Below are 25,054 nucleotides of genomic sequence, written 5' to 3'. Positions count from 1 at the left end.
GCCAGTCTGGATCTCCTCCTAGAGCCCACACGGCACCCTCATGCTCTGAGGGATGCTTGATCCTGGCACAATCTCTCTCACACTCTCACTCTCATTATCTGCCCAGGAAATGTGTCCCGCCAGTAGGGCTGGACATCCTCCCACCACCAGAGCCTGAGTCCGTGCCTCCCAGCATGCCCATCCAGACCAGTCCCTTGGCTTTCTGAAATCCCACGATAGTAAACTCAATGGAATACCATTAGAAAGGAAGTACAATCCTACCTAATAAAAGAGTAATATGCAAATTAACCATCACTCCGCTACACCCACCAGCCACGCCCACCAGGAAACCATCTGTGGGAGGCTTTTTCAGCCTTGGGCACCAGCGGGGAGCCTGCGATGGGTCACAGGCAACTGGGGGTTGGCTCCTGCGATCTGTCGCAGGGAGGCTGGGGTCCGGCCTTGGGCACCAGCGGGGAGCCTGTGATGGATCGCAGGCAACTGGGGGTCCGCTCCTGCGAGAGGGTCTGCTCCTGTGGTGGATTGCAGGGAGTGGGGTCCGCTGCCCAATGGGTGGTGTCTGTGATTACAGGGAGCTGGAGGTCCTCTTCCCAGGCCTAAAGCTTTGGCTAGAGGCTTTAGGCCTGGGCAGGGCACAGCCAGTGATTGGTGTGAACAATAGAGGAAACACCTTTTCTGACTGCACATTGGCTAAGCTTCCTGTATGCCACTGGTAATATTCTTAGTAACTTGGGTAATAAGAATCCAAAAAGGTGATCTAGGGTTTTTCCACCACACTTCTGGAGAAAAAAAATGAAGGTCCGCTGCTGGAAGGCTAAGAAATGTCATATCCTGCCCTAGCTGGTTTGACTCAGTGGATAGAGCCTCAGCTTCCCACAGCAGGGTCTGGGTTGATTCTGATCAAGGGCATGTACGTAGGTTGCAGTCTCCTCCCTGGCCGGGGCCCAGATCAGAGCTCATGCAGGAGGCAACCAATCAAAGTGTTCCTCTCACTTTGATGTTTCTCTCTGTCTTTCCCTTTCTCTTCCACATTCTCTAAAAGTCAATGGAAACATATCCTTAAGCGAGGATAAAAAAAAAAAAAGAAAAAGAAAGAAAGAAAGAAAGAAATGCATATCCTATGAAAGATACATCTTGAAAATGCCTAAAGAAAGTTGTCATTTTTTTCTTGGTGAAGGGACTAGAGTCGTGTTGATGAGAACACCTTGGTGTCTGTGGTGACTGGCAGTGGCTGCAGCAGCAGGGTGATGGGGCTGGTGCCATCCCCTGACCAGCCCAGTTGCTTCCCACAAAGGGAGGCCAGACTCCGGCTTAGGCCCGCTTCCCGTGGGGATCATGCCTAAGCCATCAGTAGGACATCCCCTGAGGGCTCCCAGTATGTGAGAGGGGGCAGGTTGGGCTGAGGGACCCTCCACCCCCAGTGCACAAATTTCGTGCACCGGGCCCCTAGTAATAACATAAGAGAGATAAGAAAAACATAAACTGACCCCTGGATACCTCTGGGAGTCACACTGACTACTGCCTGAAAATGCCAGCAAGCGGATTGTAAATGCCATAATTCAAGGATGCAAATCCCATGCAGAACCCAAAGACTTCCCCTCCCACCCATACTACCAAGGGAGAGTGGATTCAAAGGACAGTTTTAGAGCTCAGAGAAAGGGTTGGTAATCGTACTGTACAGTTTCAATGCCTGACTAAGAAATGCCAACTAAAAAGGAATTTGAAAACCATCTCTTCGTAGAGCAAAGGTTTTATAGGAGAAGCATACTTGCACAGATGAATTTGAAGCTCAACATTAATAGAGATGAGGGCACTGACCATATCTGAAGGGCGACAGTAGAAAGAGTGATAAGAAAAGGTGCAAATGAGGAAGGCAAGGAAACCTTTCTCACCACAGGCACCAAATATGGGATTTTAGAAATCTTACCCTTGAATGAAGCTACCAATCCTACTAAGACAACCCTTAATTCCCCCTTAAAGTGGAGGGTCGCTACGGGCAGGTCTGGGCAACATTTGCACCTCTATGGCCCACAAGTGTTTTTTTAAAACATTACTTGGTATTCTGTTTTAAACTAAAAGTTTTAATAGAGAAGCTTTTTATTAGCTGAACTGACATTTGTGAGTTTCACCCCCTCTTTTACACCTTAACACAAAGTAGAGAAATGAGAAGGCCTAGATAATACTGGAAACAAATTTTATGTTTAACCAATAATTAGCTTTATTATCCAGTGATAACAACTTTTCAGTCTTTCTCCAACTTTCCTGTCTAGGAGAAATTGGCAGTATAATTATTTCTATAACAAAGTTATTTTTCTGTTTTTTAAAATGTATTTTATTGATTTCAGAGAAGTAGGGAGATGGAAAGATAGAAACATCAATGATGAGAGAAAATCATTAATCAGCTGCCCCCTGCAAGCCCCACACTGGGGACTGAACCCGCAACTCAAGCATGTGTCCTGACCTGGAATAAAACCATGACCTCCTGGTTCATAGGCTGATGCTCAATCACTGAGCCACGCTGGCCAGGCCAAAATTATCTTTCTGATGACACTCCTTTCCTAAGCTTTCTATGCTTTCTCTGGGACTCTACATCAAACCCACTTGTGCATTACTTGTTCTGGACCTCTCTTGCAGTACTACCTATAGCCCACTTAGAGAAATTCTGGTAACTGAAAACCAAATTTATAGAGAAAATCAATAGACTACAGAGAAATACACATTAGAGAGTTTTAAGTAGAACCCGAGGCATTAAAATGTTCTTCACATAATGAAATTTTCATTGCACAACATTTTCAGAGATCCCCTCTTAAAGCATCTGAGCTGCAGAGCTGTGTTTGCTCAGTTCCTGGGTCGCACCTCCTGAGTCAGCACTGCCAGCCTGCAAGGCCTTCTCTGCATGGCTGTTCCAACACCCTTCTGTAAAAGTACTCTCAAAATGAACTGCTTCTAAATGAATGACCATGTATTTACATAATAAAATGCTATGTAGCCAGTGAACATAAGGTTAGAGCATGTTTATTAAAATGGTAGCATATTCAAAATACATTAAGTGAGGAAAACAGCTTACAAAACATCATTTACAAGGAGTTCAATTTTTTTGAAACTCAAGGCATAATGGACATGTGTGTGGTTGTGTATAAATGGATCAGTCATATAGGTTTAAAAACATTAGAAAGATATACAAAATCATTAACAATGATTATCTTTAGGGGAGGAGATTATGAATGAGTTTTTCTTCTTACTTCAGGTTCTTGTCCTTTTCAATGAACATATGTTTCTTTTGACCATTAAAGAAACAAATAAAAAGTGTGAAAGCTCACTATTTTCAGAGCTCCCCCAGCCCTGGGTGTCACTTCACGTGTTATTCACATGGTGTCCTTTGCTGGAGCCTTGGTGTCGGGGGAGCCCCAGAACTAGGCTGGAGGGACCTACACCCTCACAAATAATATCCATCAGAAACTCCCTGTACATTGAATTCCACTCCGTAGCAAAGGCTATGACAATGGCCCTTCAGGCACTTGTAATGTGTGTGTGTGTGTGTGTGTGTGTGTGTGTGTGTGTGTGTGTGTGTGTGTGTGTGTGTGTGTTTCCACATCGATTTGTCTTCAATGTGCTTTTAACCTGTGCTTTATACTAGTGGTTTACAAATGATCCCTAGAAATCCACTGATGTGCTTCAAGTGGTTTGAAAAAAGTTGGATTTAATATATTTTGAAAAATAGACCATTCTATTATTTATAAAAATACAATAAAAAATAACATGCCACATTTTTACACAGCAGAGACCAGCAAGTCATCACTTAAGGCCACCCGATTCTCTGCCGTCACTGTGCAAACGGGTAAACTTGAATTGTACGTTTGTTTAAGAACATTGTAGTTCTGCATGAGGCTTTACAAAATAACCCAGAGAAACGCACGGTGTCTATGCAGAGAACACTGACCCGGGCTGCACAGCTCCACACACACAAGGTCCAGGCATTACCTGCTCCTCACATTTCCCCGAGGCCCAGCAGTGACTAGTTAACATGGAAGGAACAGCCTAGTGCATCTCCTTATTGTTCTTACAAGAAAAGGTGCAAATGAGGAAGGCAAGGAAACTTTCTACAGCTAGCTTTAGTCCTTAGTGTATTATATTTGTCTAGTCTTTTACATCTATAAGAATGTGATCCATACTTGGATATTTATGATGATACAACTTGGAAACATTTTTCCCCCCACTTAACTCCCTTTTCAAACGTAATCTGTCTGGCAGAGTGTCCAGGCTAATAGTACAAAGTGTGCTATTTACAAATTGTTACTACATCTGAGTAAATCAGAATTTTCCGTGCAATCAAAACCCAATGAAGATACCATATTAGCGTGACCGAGACCGCTGCAACTGTCCTCCACACTCCCATGTCCATTTTGTGTTCATACAACAGACACATTCTTCTCACTGGCTGCTTTTTAAGCAAATTTTGTTTCAAATAGAGTGGGAATGTGAACACTTGTACTGCTACCACTGGCCCCAGCCACCATCCTCTCAGGAATAATTCCAGTCTCCCCGTCTGCCCTCTTGCTTGTTTATCCCTTGTGCTCCTATGCCCTGCCTTCAACACCCAAGTCACGGCAGTCTCTGCCCAACACTCCCCAACGGCCTTCTTCTGTGCAAGTAAAAGTCAGATTCCACATAATGGCGCTCAGCCATAGCCTGACACCTTGTAACCTTGCAGATCCCATTTCCTGCTACTCTACACTCACTTGCAACAGCCACATGAGGCTCCTCAAACACCCGGGGGCTCTTCACACATTAAGGCATCTCACTGTGCGCTCCTTCATGTCCAAAAGATCCCTGAGCGAATGTCTTCTTCTCAATGAACCCTTCCCAGGCCATCCCACTTCCAGCTGTACCTATGCTCCTTGTCTCCAGGTTTTATATTTTCCCCTTTCACTCTTGCTCAAATGATTTATTTATCGCCTGTCTCCCTCAACTAGAGTGTAAGCCCCAGGAGATCAGATAACTTCATCTATTTTGCTCCCTTCTGAATCTCCGGGATCCTAGAACAATGCCTGGCACAAAATAGCCAAGCAAGCAATACACATTTGTTGAATGACTACAATCTTCTAAATTTGAATCCACCACAAAAGTTTTATCAATAAAATAACATGTTTAATTGTGTCCTATCATGGGGTCATTTTTAAGATTGTGTGTGTGTGTGTGTGTGTGTGTGTGTGTAGGTGTGTGTGTTGAAACAAAGAGTTTTACTGCCACAGGAAAAAAAAAAAAAGCTGTAAAAATGATAAATTCCAGAGAAAAGATTATGTCTCCATTACCATTTGCAACTACTCATAGTACTTGGCATAACAGTCCAACAGCCACACTTCGTTTTGAAAAGGAGTCGCTCTCTGCCCATTAGCTTCCACATATGTACAATAATGACTTTCTAGTTAAGCAGATTATTTTTAGGACTCTTCTCACTTTGAGATACATTATAAACTTGATAAAACAAATTAAGGCCAACCAGGCCTTGCCTGCAACTTTCCCAACAGTCTCTTCCAGCATGGCTACATCCCAATCATAATTTTTGCCATGTGCTTCTGTTCACCCAGCCCTCTATTTCATACCACAGTTTCTTTCAAGTGCACAGCTTTTGTTACTTCTTCAAATCACACACACACACACACACACACACACACACACACACACACTTGTTCATTCATTCAAACATACTTTAGTGGAAATATCTAACCCACAACTGAAATCCCAGTGAGTTCAGTGTAACCTATGTGGCTAGACCAGTGGTCGGCAAACTCATTAGTCAGCAGAGCCAAATATCAACAGTAGTACAACGATTGAAATTTCTTTTGAGAGCCAAATTTTTTAAACTTAAACTTCTTCTAACACCACTTCTTCAAAATAGACTTGCCCAGGCCGTGGTATTTTGTGAAAGAGCCACACTCAAGGGGCCAAAGAGCCGCATGTGGCTCACAAGCCACGGTTTGCTGACCACTGGGCTAGACCATGGCTCATGCCCCTGGCAGGCTTCCTTTCCCTAGTCACTGAGTACACAGCTCCTCTCCCCAGCCTCCCTCTCCCTTCGCTCCATACCACTTGGCATGTATATGATTTGAGAATAGCTTCACCTATAAGTGAGCATCATAAGCTGAATCTTCATCAGGGGCTCATCAGGAGAGTTTTAGAATCCAGAAATGTCAGTTGTGTCCATTTTTAAATTTCTTTTTTCCCCTCGATCTAATGTTTTCTTTATCCTAATGATACTGTCTAGGACGGCAAGATGAAAATCTACAGGGTGACAATTTGACAGTACCTTTATTCTCAGAGCTTATCATACTGAAAAAGAAATATCTTGTAACAGCCTAGGCACAGCTGACTAATTTACTGGTTGCTGTTAATATCAACAGACTTTTCAGTCAGGACACAGATAGGTATATGTTTTATATAAATATATGATGCTGAATCAAAACAAATATAAATTGGCATTGTGGCAGTAGAAATGAATGTACTAGGTAGGGATTATGGAGCTTGTCTTGTCACGTCCAATTCAACCTTAAAATCACCGAAGTGTGAAGTCCAAGTAGATTTTACACAGTTTATATAAAAGTCAGTAGGAGGTGTTTTATTCCAGCCTTTGATCTGGATGCTTTAATGTGAACAGAATTTGCACACTTAGAAATGTAAGCACTAAACCCACCTGTGTATTGTCTTTAACCATATCAAAGTAGGAACCAAGTCTTCAATAAAAATACAAAATATTTCTGAATCACAAGAAAAACAAGAAACCGGAGTCCACAAAACACAAAAATCTATCAGCTCTGCTGATCTGAATGAGTTTACACTGAAAGAAAACACTCTGGTTGGCAGGATTCTAGACCCCAAACTGGAAATCACAAGTCACATATTGACCAACTCTTCCTTAATCACATTCTGTCATTTCTATTCCCTGGAACACCCCTTTCCTCTGACTCATTTACACTGAGCTCTTAACCGTCAGTGAGATCCCTTCTGTTTCTACTTCTGTCTTTGGCAACGATTCTTCTTTGATAAAAATCACCAGCATGTGTTAATATAAAACCACATTCCACATACAAGTCATTAGCCTGTTGCTATTCTATTAAAAGCAACAACAAATAGAGTACCAGCTTCTATAAGCATTCTTTTCTCGTTAAATCTGCTATTCCAAAGACTCACTCAAGGTGGGAGACACCAGCGAACAACATTCCCAGCTTTCCCCTGGATAGCACTATGGACCCACATCACAAAGGAGCGTTGGCCATCCAGCGCCCTACAGAGAAGTCCTCATTAGTAGCTGGGTACCATGGGAGGCATTCACACCTACTCTGTGCCCTGAAAATGAGCAAGTCTTCCAAAATCGAAGAATCTGAAGGGTCATCATGAAAAGAAAACAGATTTTGTTGTTGTTGTTTTTTGTTGTTGTTGTTTTTTTTTTTTTTTTTAGTTTGCAAGACATTCTACATCGCTTTGTTTTCTGGCTCCAAGTTCTCTGGGGAGCCTAGCAGGAGCAGCAGCGCTCCTACCAATGGCTGGCTGCTTTGTCTCCAAATTGCCTCCGAGTGTCCCAACAGGATGCAGGCTGGCCTCCAAAGCTGAGAGCAGATTTTCAGTGTCCCTGTTCCCTACCTGACCCCTACACAGGGCCTGCCTTTAACGTGTGATGTAAAGACCTCACCTCACCTACATTTCCCCTACATTCTCTCACACCCGGGAGTCCAGCACAGAAGGAACGTGAGGTCTTTCACGGTGGCAAGTTCTGGGCATCAACAATATCACACCGGCTGAATGAATGTAGCAAATCGATACGGACATGATTCAGTGGCTTTCAGAGCAAAGAATATGGATTGCATCTCCTTTTTATAGTTTTCATTGTACAGGAACGGACACACTTTATAACTGGAGGACAGGACAGCTTTTATCTGAGCTGCAATACAAGCAGACACTATTGTCACCCGTTTGAAAACTTGGAGCCTCCCTCTCATAAGAATTTCTAATCGCGCGACAAATCAATAGCTCTCCTGCAAGTTTCACTGCGGTTAGAACATTTCCACCCTGCCCAAATGCACAGAAACATTTAAACCCTATGACACCTATTAAGGCCTCTTAGGCTGGAAGATTAGCATCGGTGGCTATCCTTAGCTTTGACCGTGCTTTTTGTAAAAGAGGACATCAGGGTCTCTCTCCGGTTATTTCCATCAACCATCTGCTTTCACCAATGGAAACTTGACCTCAATCAAAGGCCAGCCACTATGGGAGCCCAGAAATCACTCAAGGAAAAAGCCAGAGCTTCCCTAAAATGATTTTCCTCTCCACTAATCGCTTCCATACCAAAATGCATCTTGAAAGGACCTCAGACGCCCCCAGAGCCGTTCTCTGGTTTCCCCCGACTATCTTTGGGGAACACATGTCCTCTTTTCACGCTGTGCATGCTTTCCAAGAGCCACCAGATCACGCACCGGAGCCCCCCAGCGACGTGAGCGCGGGCGGCCCAGGACTTACGTTGTTCATGTACTCGCTGAGCAGGTCCTGGAGCGCCTGGCGCACAGCGTTGCACTCGGCCACGATCCTCTCGCGCCTGTCGTCCCGGGTGCAGGAGGAGTCGGCCATGAGCGCGGCCCCGCTGATGATGCTCTCCAGCCTCTCCTCCAGGGACGGCCGGAACCTGGCCTCGCTGAATGTCATGGGGTCCAGGATAATCTTATTCTGAAAGCAGCACAGTAAAAGAAAAAATCAGCAGAGGAGAGAGACCGCCTTTGCCCCCTGTTTTCTACGCCAGAAATATCTGAGGCCAGGACAAGACTTTCCGTGGAGAAGAAGCCGGTCCCTTAGACAAAATCCGCAGGTGGCCTTGACAAAGTAGCAGCTTTCTGGAAGACAGTGTGCCCTAAATCTAATCCCCGGGGAGAAACATTGTTTGACGCATGTGTTCTTGGCAAAGGCTATCTCAACTGACATTTTCAAATGAGATGGTGACTGTGGCTTGGCATTTTTTAAAAAATGTGTAGCCTTCAAGGAAAGGCCATTTCATGCAGCTCTTGGGGGACAGGGGAAGATTTGAGAGCCCCGGAGCAAGAACATGATATGTAACTAACAAGTTGGGATGCATCTGGTGGCCGCTGTACACATCACATCCGCCTTCTGAGAAGCGGAGCGCCTTATGGCAGATGCCTTGGAAACCTGGGCAAATAGCACCCAATAGGCACATTCGGCACAGGGTGCGTTCCACTAGGAACTAATATCTTTTGTGTAAAAAAACTAGTGCTCAACAAAAGGATCTGTGTGTGTGTGTGTGTGTGTGTGCATGTGTGTGTGTGTGTGTGTGTGTTATTTGTCACAGTTAACTGACAGAGCCCTGACAGAGATACTAACATGTTCTGAAGGAGCTTAGATAAAGGGGGAAATAGAGATGTTACCTTAAAGGAAGGTGTCATAGAGGATTTAAGCTTAGCTTTGCCCTCGATGAGTCTGGAAATGTGTCGATAGAGATGTTGAGAAGTGGACAGAAATATGCATCCAGAATTCAGGAGGTGCATTAGCCTGAATAAGGATCTGAGAATTGCCCGGGAGATTTGGACACAAGGTAGCAAATGGCTTACTAGTAAAGCAAATAGAACAATAGGAGCAGGCCAAAGAAGGCCCAATTAATCCCAATTTCCAAGGGTATGGTGAAGGAGAAGAACCAAATAAATAGAAAACACAGCCAGAGGAATAGTAGCACAACCTGAATATCACTCTCTGCCGATCAAAGAGCAGAGAGACTGAGGAAGTGTATGATACGTAATGGCATGAAATACAGGCAAAGCTGACTTTGTCCAATGGCTGGTTTCCACTAGGAACCCCCTTTCTGCTCAAAACAAGGAACAAGGTTACGCAAGGTGGAATGGCCTGCTGCAGGAGGAAAATGCTCATCTTCACTGGCCGAGCACACTCAGGGGTCCGAGGACCAAAGTGGTGGTGATGGAGAAAACAGTCTTCCTGCCCTAGGATCTATGGTGGAATTGCCATTCCATTACTGTTTCCTTTGACGTTCATCATCCCTTTACCTTACCTACAAATCCTATATACTAGTAATAAAAGACTAATATGCAAATCTACCAAACAGTGGAACAACCAGTGGAACAACCATTCGCTATGATGTGCAATGACCACCACGGGGCAGACACTCAATGCAGGAGCTGCCCCAGCCTGTAGGCCCCAGGCTGGCCAAGGTGGGTACCAGAGGGGGGCCCCCCAATCACCCCGCAGGTCACCCCACAGATTGGCCCTGATTGCTGGCCAGGCCTAGGGACCCTACCCATGCACAAATCTCATGCATCGGGCCTCTAGTATAATAGAAAAGAAAATGAGAGTTGGTAGTCATACCTTTGCTCAGTAACTAGTATGTGCACTTACTCGAGTTCTTAGTGCTAAAAAGAGAGTGGAGAGAGTAAAAGACACTTGTGTGATTTTTTCCAAATGCAATATAAAATAACTGCTTAGTCATTACAGAACAGTCTGGGCTCTGTGCCCTGGGAAGGCTCTCCTTACCTCTCCAGAGCACCCTAAGGTATTTACTGGAAGTTTTGCTTGAGGCATCTGAGACTAATTCCTGGTAAAATGCAAATCTCCATAAGGAGAGCTCTTTTCAGCACAAAGACTCTGAACTCCTGAGGGATGAGTTCAGGCAGGTGACAACTTAGAAAAAAATAAACCCACTAAACACCGCCCAGGCCTGAGGTCCACTGAAATCTTGGATTTCCTAGGAATTTACTTATTGGTCAAAGTTCCCTCTTCAGGTCAGAGGGCCAATACGCGAAGCCATGCAGACAGGAGGGAAGCTGTTCTGTAGCAGGTGTTGGCATAAAGACCATCTTCACATTTGTACTCTCTTAGATCTTACAGAGAGGGGGAATTTTACTGAACTCAGAATACTGTTACTCAGGCCCTGTCTCTTGTGCCCTAGTAAACTTCCAAATATTCTCAACAAATCATGGCCGGCCTCAGGACAGTGGATGTCTGCAGGGCAAATCACTGCAGCTGAGATTCCCAAAGGAACGCTGCAGGGAGCACAGTGCTCCCAGAGCACCGGCTATCTCTACGAGAGCTGCATCTGCAAGGACTCTTCCCAGTAAGAACCTTTAGAATTCTGTCTCGTTCTCACTCTCTCTGTCTGCGTTTCTACTGCTTTTCAGTCCTGAATTCATGATATTTTTATTACCATGTGATATGCATACATTTGGCCCTGCCTGGTTTGGCTCAGTGGTTGGAGCATTGGCCTGTGGACCAAGGGATCATGGGATCATGGGTTCGATTCTCAGGGGCATGTACCTCCATTGCATGTTCCCCAGTCCCAGACCTCTCTCTCTCTCTCTCTCTCTCTCTCTCTCTCTCTCTCTCTCTCTCTCTCTCTTTCTTCTCTCTCTCCTCTCTCTCCCCTCCCTCCTGTCTCCCTTCTACTCGCCCTAAAAATTAAAAGATACACTTGATCAAAACATAATTAAACTACTTTCTTTTATAAAGGTTACTGATTTTCAAAGAACGCTCTTACAGAAACTCATATTCCTATAAAGCATAATAAAATTTGTTCTGTTTCGAGGTTTTAGGAGACCCCAAAGAACCACATATTGGCTGTTTATTATACTGTTGGACCAAAAAATATAAAGAAGTGCCAATCTGATGAAAATATACTGAGGTAAATTTGAACTCTCCAATAAGGGCAACTGTAAAACAGTTTCTTGGCAGAACTCAGGTAATAGTACTACCGCCATTAGAACATTATTTCCTAAATTATTTTCCATGGAACACTGAGCTTAGAGATGTAATGTTTTGATGAAAAAAATAAGTTTTTGTAGCCAAATATGCATGGGAAATCTTGCATGGCCTGGAGCAAATTATCACATGAAATGCTGTGGAAAGCTCTGCATTACAGAAGTCAGTTTACTGTAGCATTCCTCACACCTACTTGAGTGTAAAGATGCATGCACTTTAATGTATGCACTGCCAGGCCGGTGTTGCTCAGTGGTTGAGTGTTGACCTATGGAACCAGGAGGTCACGGTTTGATTCCCAGGCAGGGCAAATACCAGGGTTATGGACTCGATTCCCAGGGTGAGGTGTGCAGGAGGCAGCTGATCAGTGATTATATCTAATCATTGATGTTTCTATCTCTCTCCCTCTCCCTTCCTCTCTGAAGTCAATAAAAATATATTTTAAAAAATAAATAGATTTAAAAAACTAAGGTGCATGCACTATCAGGGAGAACTTAAAGAACACACTTTGCAAAATGTTGCAAGAGAGAACTTACAGTATCAGAGGAATGAGCTTCCCACCTGCCTGACCCGGGGTGGTCAGGAAAGTAAATGCACTGAAACACTGGGCGTAAAAAGCTCCGCATAAAAGTTACACTATTCATCAGATTTTTAATGGAGTTATTACTTATTTATAGATCACAGGGGGAAAAGCTTTTTAAAAATTCTCCCTGGAAAAGAAACGATAAATTTACAATATTCCAATCTATATCTGTGGTGGAGATGGGAGCTTTGCAATGATGGATGGGAAAGTCTAGAGGGGAGAGAGAAGGCATGAAGATAACGGGCAGAGAGAGTGTGTGTGTGTGCGTGTCTGTGTGGGGGTATGGATCACCTGTATTCACCTATGAGTGGGTGGGTTTGGGTTGTATGTAATGGGTAAAGGGGGAAGTGTGTATGTGTGTGTGTGTGTGTGTGTGTTCAGAGAACTTTCCAGATCTCAAACAGACTTTAGAATATGAGAAAAGAACAAGAAAACAGACAGAGAGACAGGTAAATAGAAGAACTAAATGAAGCCTAAATGAAGCCACAAGCTTAGAGGAAAATATTACAGTTGCTAAATTAGTAGAAAAAACAAATAAACTCCTAAGCTCAATCCTGAGTAAGATATACAGAGAACCAAAGCCAAAGCAGAGTATTCAGAAGTGACTTAAAAATAAACATCTCGTTAGGTTCTCTTTGCTACCACACTTCAGGGTCCTTTGAGATCAGCAAACAGATCCCCTCCTTTCCCTAAATCAGCTCAGCCGGGCCTCACCTCTCTATGCGGCTGCCCTCTGCTGGCGGGAAGGGGCGAAGCAGCAGCCGCATCCCTCCCTGATCAAATCTCCCTTCTCTGGTCACTGAGGAACTATTGCAGGTACCAAACAGAAAGGGCAGGCCAAGGCTTCCTGCCTCCCCTTTATGGCAATTGTGCTCCTCCTGCGAGAGGATTTTATGCTGCACTGACTTATTTTAATCCACTAAGATTTTACATTTTCAATATCTAGGTCTCTTGCTTGCATTCTTGAAACTCATTAAGTTGTTTAATCTTTTTGATCTCTCAGTTCCATCTTATATTGTCAGGTTACTTCATTTGAAAATTGTGGGCCTACATTTCTTACGTTATCTTTTTCTTTTTTAAAATAAGACTTACTTTAATATATTTTATCTTGTCTGTTTTCATTCTGCTTTTTTGACATGCCTATTTTGTGTTTTGTAATTTTACTTATCTTATATTTTAGTAACATCTTTACTTTAAAAAAAATTACTGTTTTCATTCTTACAATTTATGGAGTGGCAACTGGAAAGCATGGCCTTAAAGAAAGCAGCCTCAATAATTCCTCCCCAAGCAAAGAAAGCTGGGATTCTATTCTGACATCAAGTCAGCCCTGTAATGGTCTCTCTAGTCCTACATAACTGATTTCCCATTATTTCCCTTGTTGAACTCTATAAGAATTTTACCTTGAAATAAATCAGCAGACCATACAGTTCAAAACTACTTCTCAGAATAATACATTTACCTGTACTCACTGCACAAGCAATTGTCAGGAGGTGCAATTGTTAAATCACACCTATCACCCGTTCTCTCTGCAAAGAGTTATATGACCTAAGAGTTCAGAACAATCATGGAACATTGAGTTATGCTTGTCGCAGGCCCTAATACAACTGGAGGCAGCAGGCAGACCTCTGCAAAAGCAAGAAGTTGAACACAGTACAAACAGCGTGATAGGTCCACTATTCTGTGTCCTCGATATTACTATTCCCATCTTATTGAAGTGGCAAATGATGCCAGGATGTTGTCTCATGGTCATACAGCTTAGAAATGAGGACATCAGGATTTGAACACAAGCCTTTTGACATTAAGCTCAATGGGCCTCCCATTGTATCAGACTGCACACATTCAGTGGAAATGAGCCTAATTAATCATAATTACAAATATGTATTTATTACTTGAAAAGCTATGAAATGCTCTTAAACCAAACATAATGACATAAGTACCATCTGTCATACTGTCTTCTTGTTTATCATCTGGATCATCTTGCCCTTCCAATGGATAATAGAGAGTACAGCCATTCATTCAACAAATGGGTACCAGTTACTATGGATGTCTGAAGGCACAGAATGAATAACCCTTTATTTCTAAAAGTTCACTGTCTAGTCAAAAACAGAAACACATACAGCCAATTGTAATTTGGAAACTATACCGATGATGTTAAGAAATGACTGAGTAATGGCAATTTTCACAGTTGGGAGGTGGGAGGTAAAAAAATCGTTCTGGAGAGGATTACTCCTCAGCTAAGATTCCAAGAGTGAAGAAGAACAGTTGGCCAAGCAAAGTCAAGAGCAGGAAGAGGCAATGAAGACAGAATAGGAAGTGGAGGCCAGTGCGTGGAGCTCTGTGAGAGACAGCACAGTAGAAGAAGAGTATTACAAGAGGTTTACCGAAGCTGAATTGTAAAGTATGAAGCCACAAGTATGGTGCCATGGAGGTTCCCCAAGCAACTCCCCTTTGAGAGAATCTTCTACTGGAGTGTAGTTTCCTGACCTTCTCCATCTGCTGGACTTGTAGATGCGTGACAGCTTCACAAGGAGTCACACTTGCCCCCAGGCAGCCCCTGTCAATCCCTTAGCACAAGCAGGCCATTCATGCTCAATGGAGACTTCCCCAACAGGCAAACCCCACTCCTGCTCTGGACACCCCACTGGCCTGACTGAGACTTTCTCAAAACTGTGCTGAGGCACTTCCCACTCAATCCCTTCTTTCTTGCTCGACTTTCACACGTGTTTGGCCTGCACTGCAGTCAAAAAGCTCTCTCAGGCTCTATCTGCTGGTTCTCTCCTTCCACAGGGAATTCCTCCTACATGTCTAACCCCACCTATCTCGGCGTTTGCTTCTCCAAGAATTGGTGAGGAGACCAACAGCCATGATTTGAAGAGACTTCTATGCCAGCTAGGAAGCTTTCACTTTGTGAACATCCCTTTAGACAATGAAGAGTCATTGAGAGTGTTTTAAAGAAATAGGAGTGACATAATCCTGTTTGGTTTTAGAGGTTTTCCTCTGGACATTGGGGAAGGCAGCTGGACTAGAAATAGAAGGCAGGGGAGGCATTACCAAGCCTCCAGAACCCAGAAGAAATATGGAAAAAGTACAATATTGTGTTTGTATAGGGCACATATTGGGACACGTTTAGAATGTCATCTGCAAAATTTAGAGATGCGCAGGCTGTGAGGATGAAGAAGTCAAAGATAAAACCTAAATTCCAAGCATGGGCAACATCAACAATGCAGGCATCAGCAAGCTACATCCTGCATGTCAGCCTTCTATTCTGTAATTAAATTTTTATTAGAATGCAGACCCATTCACTTACATACTGTCTATGGCTCTTTTATACCATAATGGCAGAATGGAAGTTAGGACAGAGACTGTATGGCCCACAAAGCTTGCATTATTTACTACTGGCCCTTTAGAAAAACATTTGCTGACCTTGAACAAGTATGAGATGAAGAGCAGGTTTAAAATGCCTGTGATCCATTTAAGGTGAAAAGGCTGGTGGAAAGTTAATTATAAGTGCATAAAAACATACCAGGTATAAAGATTTAGGATCATCAGAATAAATGCAGAAGTGAAAGGCCTGAAAATAGATATGATTCTCAAGGATAAATTACAGAATAAGAAGAATAGTGAGCCCAAGACACAACAATAAAAAACCTTCAATGTATAAAAGAGAAAGAAGCCCCCAATGACACTGTAAAGAATGGTCATAGATCTGACTAGACCCAGGAGGTTGTATGGCCATAGTTGACAAGGGAGAACAGCAGGGAATTCTACAAAGCGGGTAAATAAGATCAAAACTGAAAACTTTGATTAAAAGGAATTTTTTGCTAGAAAGTTACTAGCAATAAATTGTGAACCTACATGTGTACTAGTATATGTATACTGTATGTATTTACAAATATCATCCAAAAGCCACATCAGGCTCAGTGGAGAGTAACAGAAGCAATCTAGCTAATATTGAGACAAAACAAATTATTTTTTGCCCAGCTGGCGTGGCTCAGTAGTTGAGTGTCAGTCAACCTATGAACCAGGAGGTCATGGTTTCCATTACCGATCAGGGCACATGCCTGGTTGTGGGCTCAATGCCCAGTGTAGGGTGTGCAGGAGGTGGCTGATCGGTGATTCTCATCATTGATGTTTCTATATCTCTCTCCTTTCCTTTCTGAAATCAATAAAAAAAATTTTTTAAATAATTTTCTAATTCATAAAAAATCATACAATATTTTCTCTGAAGATTCTAGAAAACACTAGAAAAGAGAAAGAATTTAATGGTACTAAAATTAGAAAGAAGATAAAACTATAATATACAGATGATATATTATAGACTGGAACACCTGAAACCTATATAATTTTATTAACCAATGTCACCCCAACAAATTCGATAAAAAAGAACATAAAACTAGAGTTGACTCTTTAACAACGTGGGTTTGAACTTCATGGGTCCACTTGCACATAGATTTAAAAATAAATATATATGTAATTGGCTCTCTGTAACCAGTGGTTTTGCACCTGCATATTCTACCAATCCAGCATCAAAAACTATTTTTCCAAAGTTGGAAATCCGTGGATGCGGAAGGCCGAATGTATGCACTACTCTTCACCATTTTATATAAATCACTTGAGCACCATGGATTCTGGTACCCACGGAAGACCCTGAAACCATCCCCTGCGGATACCAAAGGCTGACTATTTCTGATTGCAGGTGTTGCAAGTGTTTACTTGGGGGAAAAATGAGAATTAACAAAACAAAAACAAAAAAGAAAGTAAAAAGAACTACAAATTAAAAGCTTTTTTCCCCATGAAGGCACTTATGTCATGTGTGAAATCAATTGCCTTCCTATATACAAGGAATATCAAATTGGAGGACCAAATTTACCATAACAGAAAGTACAAAGCAAAACAAAACAAAACACACCTGGATGCCAACTAGATACAGTAAGAAAGGTGCTCAGAGAGGTGAATGGACTGTCCAGGCTCACAGCCAGAGCAAAGGACAGAGCTAGGGCTGGGAAGCAGGCCCAGAGCTCCAGGAGCTGCGATCCAGCCACAGCACCACACGGCTTCCCTCTGCACCTCTCTGGATATTTGTAACATCACTCAGGGCCATGCAAAATTATCAGCTTAAAAATCAGCCTGCTATATCTGGTCAACCATTTAATTAACTCTCCCCTAATGCCTTGGCAGGGCCAGACCAAATGATTTCATAGGCCTTATACAGTCCCCAGGCCAGACGCCCCCCACCCCTGATAAACACTAAAGCAGCAGTAGCACATGATTCATTCACACTTTAAGACAGTGTAAAGTGAACAACGACCGTGAATGAATGCTCCAAATACCTACTTTATCCTATTTTTAAAATTTCTCACCTGTTTCAAACTGGTCAGCAGGAATTAATACACCATGAAGGAAAGCAAATATAACTTAGTCTTTCTTTGGCTAGGAATTAACCATCTGCATGCCAACAGCTGAGAAAGAGAAGCTCTTTCCCTTTAGAAGCCAAGCACCTGCTTGTTAGACTGGGAGAAAATCTCATTTATTATCATTAGAATTTATGGCTTCAATCATTAGTTAAACTGCTTTGAGGACTACTTAAGTCATCTCAAGAATTTTCAGAAAGACAACAAAGAAAACAATTTCATAAGAGTATGGACTAGCTTAATCATTTGTTTTCTCAAAGTCCATCTTATAACACATGGAAAAAGCAAATGCTAGCGGTATGAGAAAGTCCTGTGGTTTTCTTCGTTGTGTGTGACCAGCTTGTAAGAGATTGTGTCCTGGATTTTTACTACTTCATAGTTCAAGGTAGCAACTGAGGAAAATAATGGATTCTGCTCCAGCTCATAAACGCCAGACCCTCGCCACCTGCTGTCCAACAAAACTACTTCAAATCAAACAAGCAGAAGAAAGAATAAATGTCAACATGCCCTTATCCAGTCATTTACTTTCATTTTCTAAAGATCTTAAAAAAGAATCTCAAAGGAAGGTACACTAGTCAAACTCATTCTTCCAAAGGAATATGTCCTTCTGATATGGAGCGATTAAAGCAATGAAAGACAAAAAAAAATCTAAATGGCAATGCATGTTTAGGTGAGAGAATATTTATCCTTTAATTATTCTTAGCTTTTCCCAGGATTAGGCAATATTGTGCACACCTTCACTTCCTTTCTTTTGCACCTTTAACATTAGCCCATCCTTCTACCAACCTCTGCATATCAAAATTGTGTAGTTTGCCTTGTCTGGAAGTATAACTGGGTAGGTTTTATGTTTCAGCCCTCCCTTACTTTCTCTTTCTCTCAAGTATACAATTCAAGAGTCCTCCTATGTCCAGCTACATGAGGAGCTCAAAGCCATGTGGTCTGGGGGTAACGCTGCCTTAGCCTAGGCAAAATCTAGAGACAACTAAGCATTCAAGAAACTCAAGCTTTGGCCTGGCCAGCATGGCTCAGTGGTTGAGCGTTGACCTATGAACCAGGAGGTCATGGTTTGATTTCCAGTCAGGACACATGCCCAGGTTGTGGGCTTGATACCCAGTGTGTGTAGTGCAGACAGCAAGCCGATCCATAATTCTCTCTCATCATTGATATTTCTATCCCTCTCCCTTCCTCTCTGAAACTATATACTAGTATATACACACTCAAGCTTTGGTTTAACTTAGAGCTTCATACTGTCTTTAGAAATGGCCTAGACCACAAAAGGTCCCAGGGTCCCAATGGGATCAAAGTTTGGTAAGGCATTACATTTCATTTATTGTATTATTTTGCTGCACTGATACAATATAAAACAAAACAAACAAAGTCAAATCCAGACAGCACCTATTGATTATTCACTACAGTGTTTTAAAAATGTCTTATCCAGTTTAAACTATTTGACTAGTGACCCCTGAGGCAGTCTCTCTCAGTTTCCCATTAAAATGACTACAGATAGAAAAAGAAGAAGAAAGAAAGAAAGAAAGAAAGAAAGAAAGAAAGAAAGAAAGAAAGAAAGAAAGAAAGAAAGAAAGAAAGAAAGAGGAATTTTACAGCCCTGAAAATGGAGAATGAAAGACATCTACTAACAAGGAGGCACAGTCATAATTCTGGCTCTGAATGCTCTAAAGACTTATTTTAAAAACTGAAGCCTGAGATAAAAGCATAAATCAAGACAATTTTAAAAGAATTAACCGAGGCAGCCAAACCAAAAGCATGTTATTTGTTCAGTTTTAAACACTTATTCTCCCATAATGTATCAATAATTAACACAGACACATTTTCATCGTTCTCATTCTATGCCAAGCTCTCCCAGTGAGAACCTTTCTATCTTCATGTGAAAACTTTCTCTTGGCCTAACTGGGGTAACATTTGCAATGGAAAATACCGAGGCTATTGAGCTTCAATCACCTACATTTTATTAAATTGCAGAACAATGCTAACCTCATTTTAGATTTGCCTTAACTTAAAAATTGCACAGTATTTTACTGATTTCTTCAATCTCCGGTATATGCTTAAACATAAACTAATTATGCCATTTATCCAATATGATATTATTTGTAATCAAACATTTCAGTTTAATTGGAAACAAATGCCAAAGATTATAACCAGATAATTAATACAGCACTTTTTATTCTTAGATATTGAATGTTGTTGTGGGGTTTTGTTTTTGTTTTTTTTTTTAACAAAGAGAAATCTGTCTAAGCTCACATCAATTCCACTTGACAGGAGACGCTGCTATTTAGGTAGGCAGCCACTCACCAAGGTGCTGGAGGAGAACACTGGATGAGAAATTCCAGGCCCAGGACACGCCTCCTAGCTGGTCTCATCCAGAAACCTGCTTCCTTTCCCTTCATTCATCATTGTGTGTTGCTGGGATGCTCTGGGGCATTTCCTGAGCACAGTCTCCAGCTCTGATAAGGACACTAGCTTACAACTAATCACAGAAAAGCAGGGCAAAGGCACTCACCCTGAGCTTGACACTATGGATTAATTAGAAAGCATGCATATGAAATGTATTCAGTCAAATCAAGTCTTTAGAGAGTCACACAAAGGAAACTTGCTTTACTCTTCTGCTGAGAAAACTGTCATGTCATCTCTTCATTCTCTTTGGACTTTCTACATTATTAACCATCTTTCTGTATTCAGTCTTCATTTTAAAAAAATCTTTATTGTTGAAAGTATTACATATGTCCCCTTTTTTCCCATGAACCCCTTATAGCCCGCCCCTGCCCTCTGCCCCAGGCCTTCACCACCCTACTGTCTGAGCCCATGGGTTATGCATAGATGCATACAAGGTCTTTGGTTCATCTCTTCCCACCCACCCATCCTCCCCTGTCTTCCCTCTGAGATTCAACAGTCTTCATCCTATTTAACCTCTGTGTGCTACTTAACACAATTTAAAAACATCCACTCTTTAAAGGGAGTCTCACTATGCTTAAGGGGGCCCTGCTTTACTGGGGTTCTCCTCATACCCCTCTGATAGCTTCTCCTCCCATCTCTTCCCCAGTTCTTCTTCCTTGATCTCCCCCAGCAGGCGGTATTTCTCCAGGTCTAGCTGTATAGGACAGGAGCAGAGCAGACTTTCTGGACACCTTTTGACAACCCATTATGAAGTCAAGGCCATGACAATAACTGTTAAGTAGCAATATGCCTGAGACTGAGGAAATAGGGTATAATGGAAATGCCCTTGGGATGGGCCTAAAACACCCCAAATGGAATGTCTGGACACTTGGATAAGGACTCCATCTGGACACCAATATGAGTGAGACTGCCACCCACTGTGGGCTATAAGAATGCAAAGCTCTGACCAACCAACACTTGAGCTTGGCTGTCACATTCGGAGCCCAATGGGACATCCACTCCACTGTAGAAGTGCCACCATCCCAGCTGCCTGGTTTGATACGTTGGATGCTGCCAGTGATCAGGACTTTGCACTGGATGCTCACTCTGCTCACTCTATATTATGTAAGCTCCCCCATTCTGCATGTAACTTGCGTGTGACCCTATTGGCTTATTAGGGAGGTCTCCCCTAATACAGCTGTCATTATGGGAAGACACAAATGTGACTCCTTCCAATGATGTACCCCTTGCTCGTGACACCCGCTCCCTGACCTCAGTTCTCTCAATATCCTCTTTCTTGAAGACCTCAGCTACTACTCCCATCCCAGAGTCATCATGTGCTTGTGAACAAGAACTCCAGTTCCACGTCCAGTCCTCACCCTCCTGAGACCCAGCTCTGTACCTACGGTTGCACACTGGACTTTGACAGTTGGAGGTAGGATCACCTTCTTAGGTAGAAGGTGTGTAAGAATGAACTCTTCATCTTTCTCCAAAGCCTAGCACCTTCACTTCAATGTAGGAAAAATAGAAGCAGGCACAAATGGGAACCCATAATCACACTTCATTCTCCTAGTGCACTCATGAAAAATTGGAACCACTGAGGAATGCTCAAGCATCAATATTATCTAGGACCAGGTGCAAAACAGTACAGAGTTGAATGGCTTGGATTGAAATTCTGGCTCCAACTCCTTGTAGCTGTAACTTCTAGCTGAGCAGGGTTCTTAAAGGAGACATGTCTCAGTTTCCTCATTGGAACAGTAAGAATAGTATCAGAATCTATACTATGAGGTTGCTGAAAAGTTAAGATGTGTAAAGAGCTTAGGATAGTATATGACACATAGAAGTGATAAACAATGAAGTCATTTGAAATAGCTCTTTTATATAATAGTTTATATTTTCATTGTCATTCCATCCTCCACCCTCTATTCAGGACATTATTGACTCCCATTTAGTCCATCATCAAGACTCTAAATTGTCTTTTCTTATACAACTTATTTTCCCCCTAATGGACCATTCTTAACATTCTGCTTAACCATACTACCCTTCTGGCCCAAAACACTTACTGGCTCCCCATTGACCTATTATCACCAACCATCTGACAACTTACAGATGCTGCGATCTTACCCAGTGGTTCTCCAATTCTATTTCTATCATTGCCTTTGTAATATATGTCACAATTCCCAATGGATCTAGGCAATGGGTTGCATTTTTATTTCAACCCTCAGAATTACGATGTCATTTGCAGCAAGTATAGCCTAAAGAAATATAAGTTCACATCCATTTACTCCATGTTTAAGATTCCTGGCCTTAAGATTCTCAGTAATTTGACATGAGCCCCTGCCTATCTCAAAGGTCATCTCCCAGGACTCTCCTCATGAACCCCTGGTTCCAGCCACAGTGGCCTCAGTTGCTTCCCCCACCTCAGTAAGCTTCATAAGTTACTGTCTTACCAATCCTTCTCTATTGAATATATCAGTACCACCTTCCTCCTGCTGCTTCTTGGAAGCCCATGTTGATCCTACTCAGGGAAGGCTAACTTCAACTCTTTGTGCAGAAGGCTCTCTTTCATTAAGTCCTATTATTGAGCTCAGTGTCAGTTACCATCTAGCTTACCCATTTGGCTCTTGCCCTAGCATCTTGTCCCAGCATTATTATTGGTGTGTGTGTGTGTGTGTGTGTGTGTGTGTGTGTGTGTGTGTGTGAGTGCATTTAAGTGCAGAGTGTGTATGTGTGAAGAGGGAAGTGTTATTGAAAGGAACAGTGTCATAGAAATAAAAATTCCACAAACATCTGAAAGTCTCATACAAAGGTCTGACTAAACCACAGTTGGTAAACAATGGCTCCTTGGCCAAATGAGGCCCGCTATCCATTTTGCGTGATTAACAAGCTAAGCATGATTTTTACATCTGAAAAGCGATGGGCCTACCAACATGTTTCATTTCTGTCTAAAATCCTCTTCCTTATTACATCCTTAAAGAGTAAGATGGAAAGTAGCCAGGGGGTGGGGAATGAAACTATGACATGAATCCAATAATCCAGCAACTGAATAGTTACTAGATTATCGATGGTTGAATTTCTAAAAATATTTTATAAGAGAAACAAACTTTTTATCCCAGAAATTATTTACACCCTGTCTTTGGTTTGGAATGTTAAATGATCCATTTAAAATGCAAAGTCAATTTATATTTCTCAGAAGCAATTATGACTTAATTGCTGTTATCAACCTAATAAATTACTAGGTGGTTTTCACAACTGGTTATACACTCACATTTCATGTCTGATGAAAGAATAATTGTACCAATATTCTGCAAATATGAAAAGGAAATTGGTTCATTGGTCACAAGGAAAATGCATACACCTTTAGTGTAAACTCATCTATCTTTCTCCGTCTGTTTTTAAGCAGGCAAATTAAGATGGGAAAGAAACAGTTTGTGTCTCACAGAAATAATGTGCAATGTGTTAATTGCTTTCCAAGAAACATAGTATGATTGAAAAATATTCTTTGTGCTTAATGAGATGTCATGTTCTCTTTTGAACTCTGGATTTTGATGTATATCTGTTGATGATGATTTAAATTACATAGATTTTTTTGGATAACATAGAATGGGTTAAGCCAATTAAGAAGATAATGGTTGCCCGATAGAACCTGGTAATATAATGAATGGATCATGAAGGCATGGGATGTCTATTGTGGAGAAGTTGATTTGGCATGTTGCAACAGTCTAGAAGGTTAAAAATAAATTATGGGTGCATAAACTGGATAGCCAGAAGATCAAAGCAGAGTATATTCATTTCAGATTCATTAAATAAACATTAACTTTATGTCTATGTGCTAACCATGTCAATAAGTGTATGCATAAGGCCTGGTCTCTCGCCTCCTAGTGTCACATTGGAGAGACAGAAAGTGGAAATAATAATAGGTTTAATATTAACGTGCATAAAATATAATCATAACATAGAAAAATTAGTGGCTTAGTTATTGGGAAAATTAGGGAAGGTTTCAAACAATAAGCTTCCTCAGCAAGGATGAACATAAAAATATTAGGTAAGAGAGATAGAAGGAAGTTCTGCCAGAGGAACTACCATGTAAATGAAATAATCTGTAAATGAAACAGCAGTTGTTCATCTTAAGAAGAGTGAACAGTTAATTAAGGCAGAACATAAAACAAAAAATGATTAAAAGAGGATATGAGATGAAAGAGATAGTCAGGCCCAGTGAAATAAATTGATGTCACCCTAAGAACTTTGAAGTTTATCCTAAAGACGGCATCTCACTGGTAAGTAATACATAAGACATGACTTGCATTTGGGGAAAGCCAGACTGGCATAGATGATGGACTATAGAGGGAAGATGTTGGGAGGAGGGAGGGGCAAGTCACTAGGAAGTTACTGCAGTGATCCAGACAAAAAATAAGGGCCTGAAGAACCCAGTGGTCATCAAGATGAAGGTGAGAGAGATAAGCCAATAGTCTAAAAAAAACCCAAACTCATTGGTTTTCAAGATTAACTGGAGAGAAAAGTGGCTATGTTAAAAAAGGCAGTTCCTTGAGCTAAAACAAGAAATACAAGGAGAACAAAGGTGAGGCTTGACAGAGGGAAAACGGTAGGTTTAGTTTGAGAACTGTTTAGATGCTTAGAAATAATCCAAATTACCATGACACAGATAGAGCAGGACACAGGTCTGGGCCTCAGGAGAGAGACTGGGACTAGAGAAACAGATGCAGAGTACCTGGGGTCCCAACAATGGGCCCTTTTAGGGAGAATCTAATGGGGTAAAGGATACAAGTTTAGGGAAAAGCCATACTGAGGTGGCAGGAAAGAGGAACAAGCCAAGGAGAGGGAGATGTAATGGTCAAGGAGTTGGGGAAAAATAGAGCAACCTGAAGTTGTTGACCTTGACGAAAGAAGTAGT

General features: G+C 41.9%; 1 protein-coding gene across 7 annotated transcripts in view; it reads right to left on the bottom strand.

The window, feature by feature from the left end:
- Positions 1-25,054, bottom strand: part of CTNNA2 (catenin alpha 2) — a 982,769-nt gene that overhangs the window by 738,211 nt on the left and 219,504 nt on the right. For 6 of the 7 annotated variants that reach the window (XM_054728045.1, XM_008157457.3, XM_008157459.3 and 3 more), the window contains exon 6: positions 8,512-8,715. In XM_054728045.1, the coding sequence (XP_054584020.1) occupies positions 8,512-8,715 (204 nt within the window). Of the gene's footprint in view, positions 1-8,507; positions 8,716-25,054 lie in introns of all 7 variants that reach the window. The other variant, XM_054728044.1, reaches the window with a different exon arrangement.

Source organism: Eptesicus fuscus, chromosome 16, assembly GCF_027574615.1.
Source record: "Eptesicus fuscus isolate TK198812 chromosome 16, DD_ASM_mEF_20220401, whole genome shotgun sequence".
In the NCBI taxonomy this organism is placed as follows: domain Eukaryota; kingdom Metazoa; phylum Chordata; class Mammalia; order Chiroptera; family Vespertilionidae; genus Eptesicus; species Eptesicus fuscus.
Note: the sequence above shows the minus strand (reverse complement) of the source record. Positions and strands in the feature narration are given on the sequence as shown.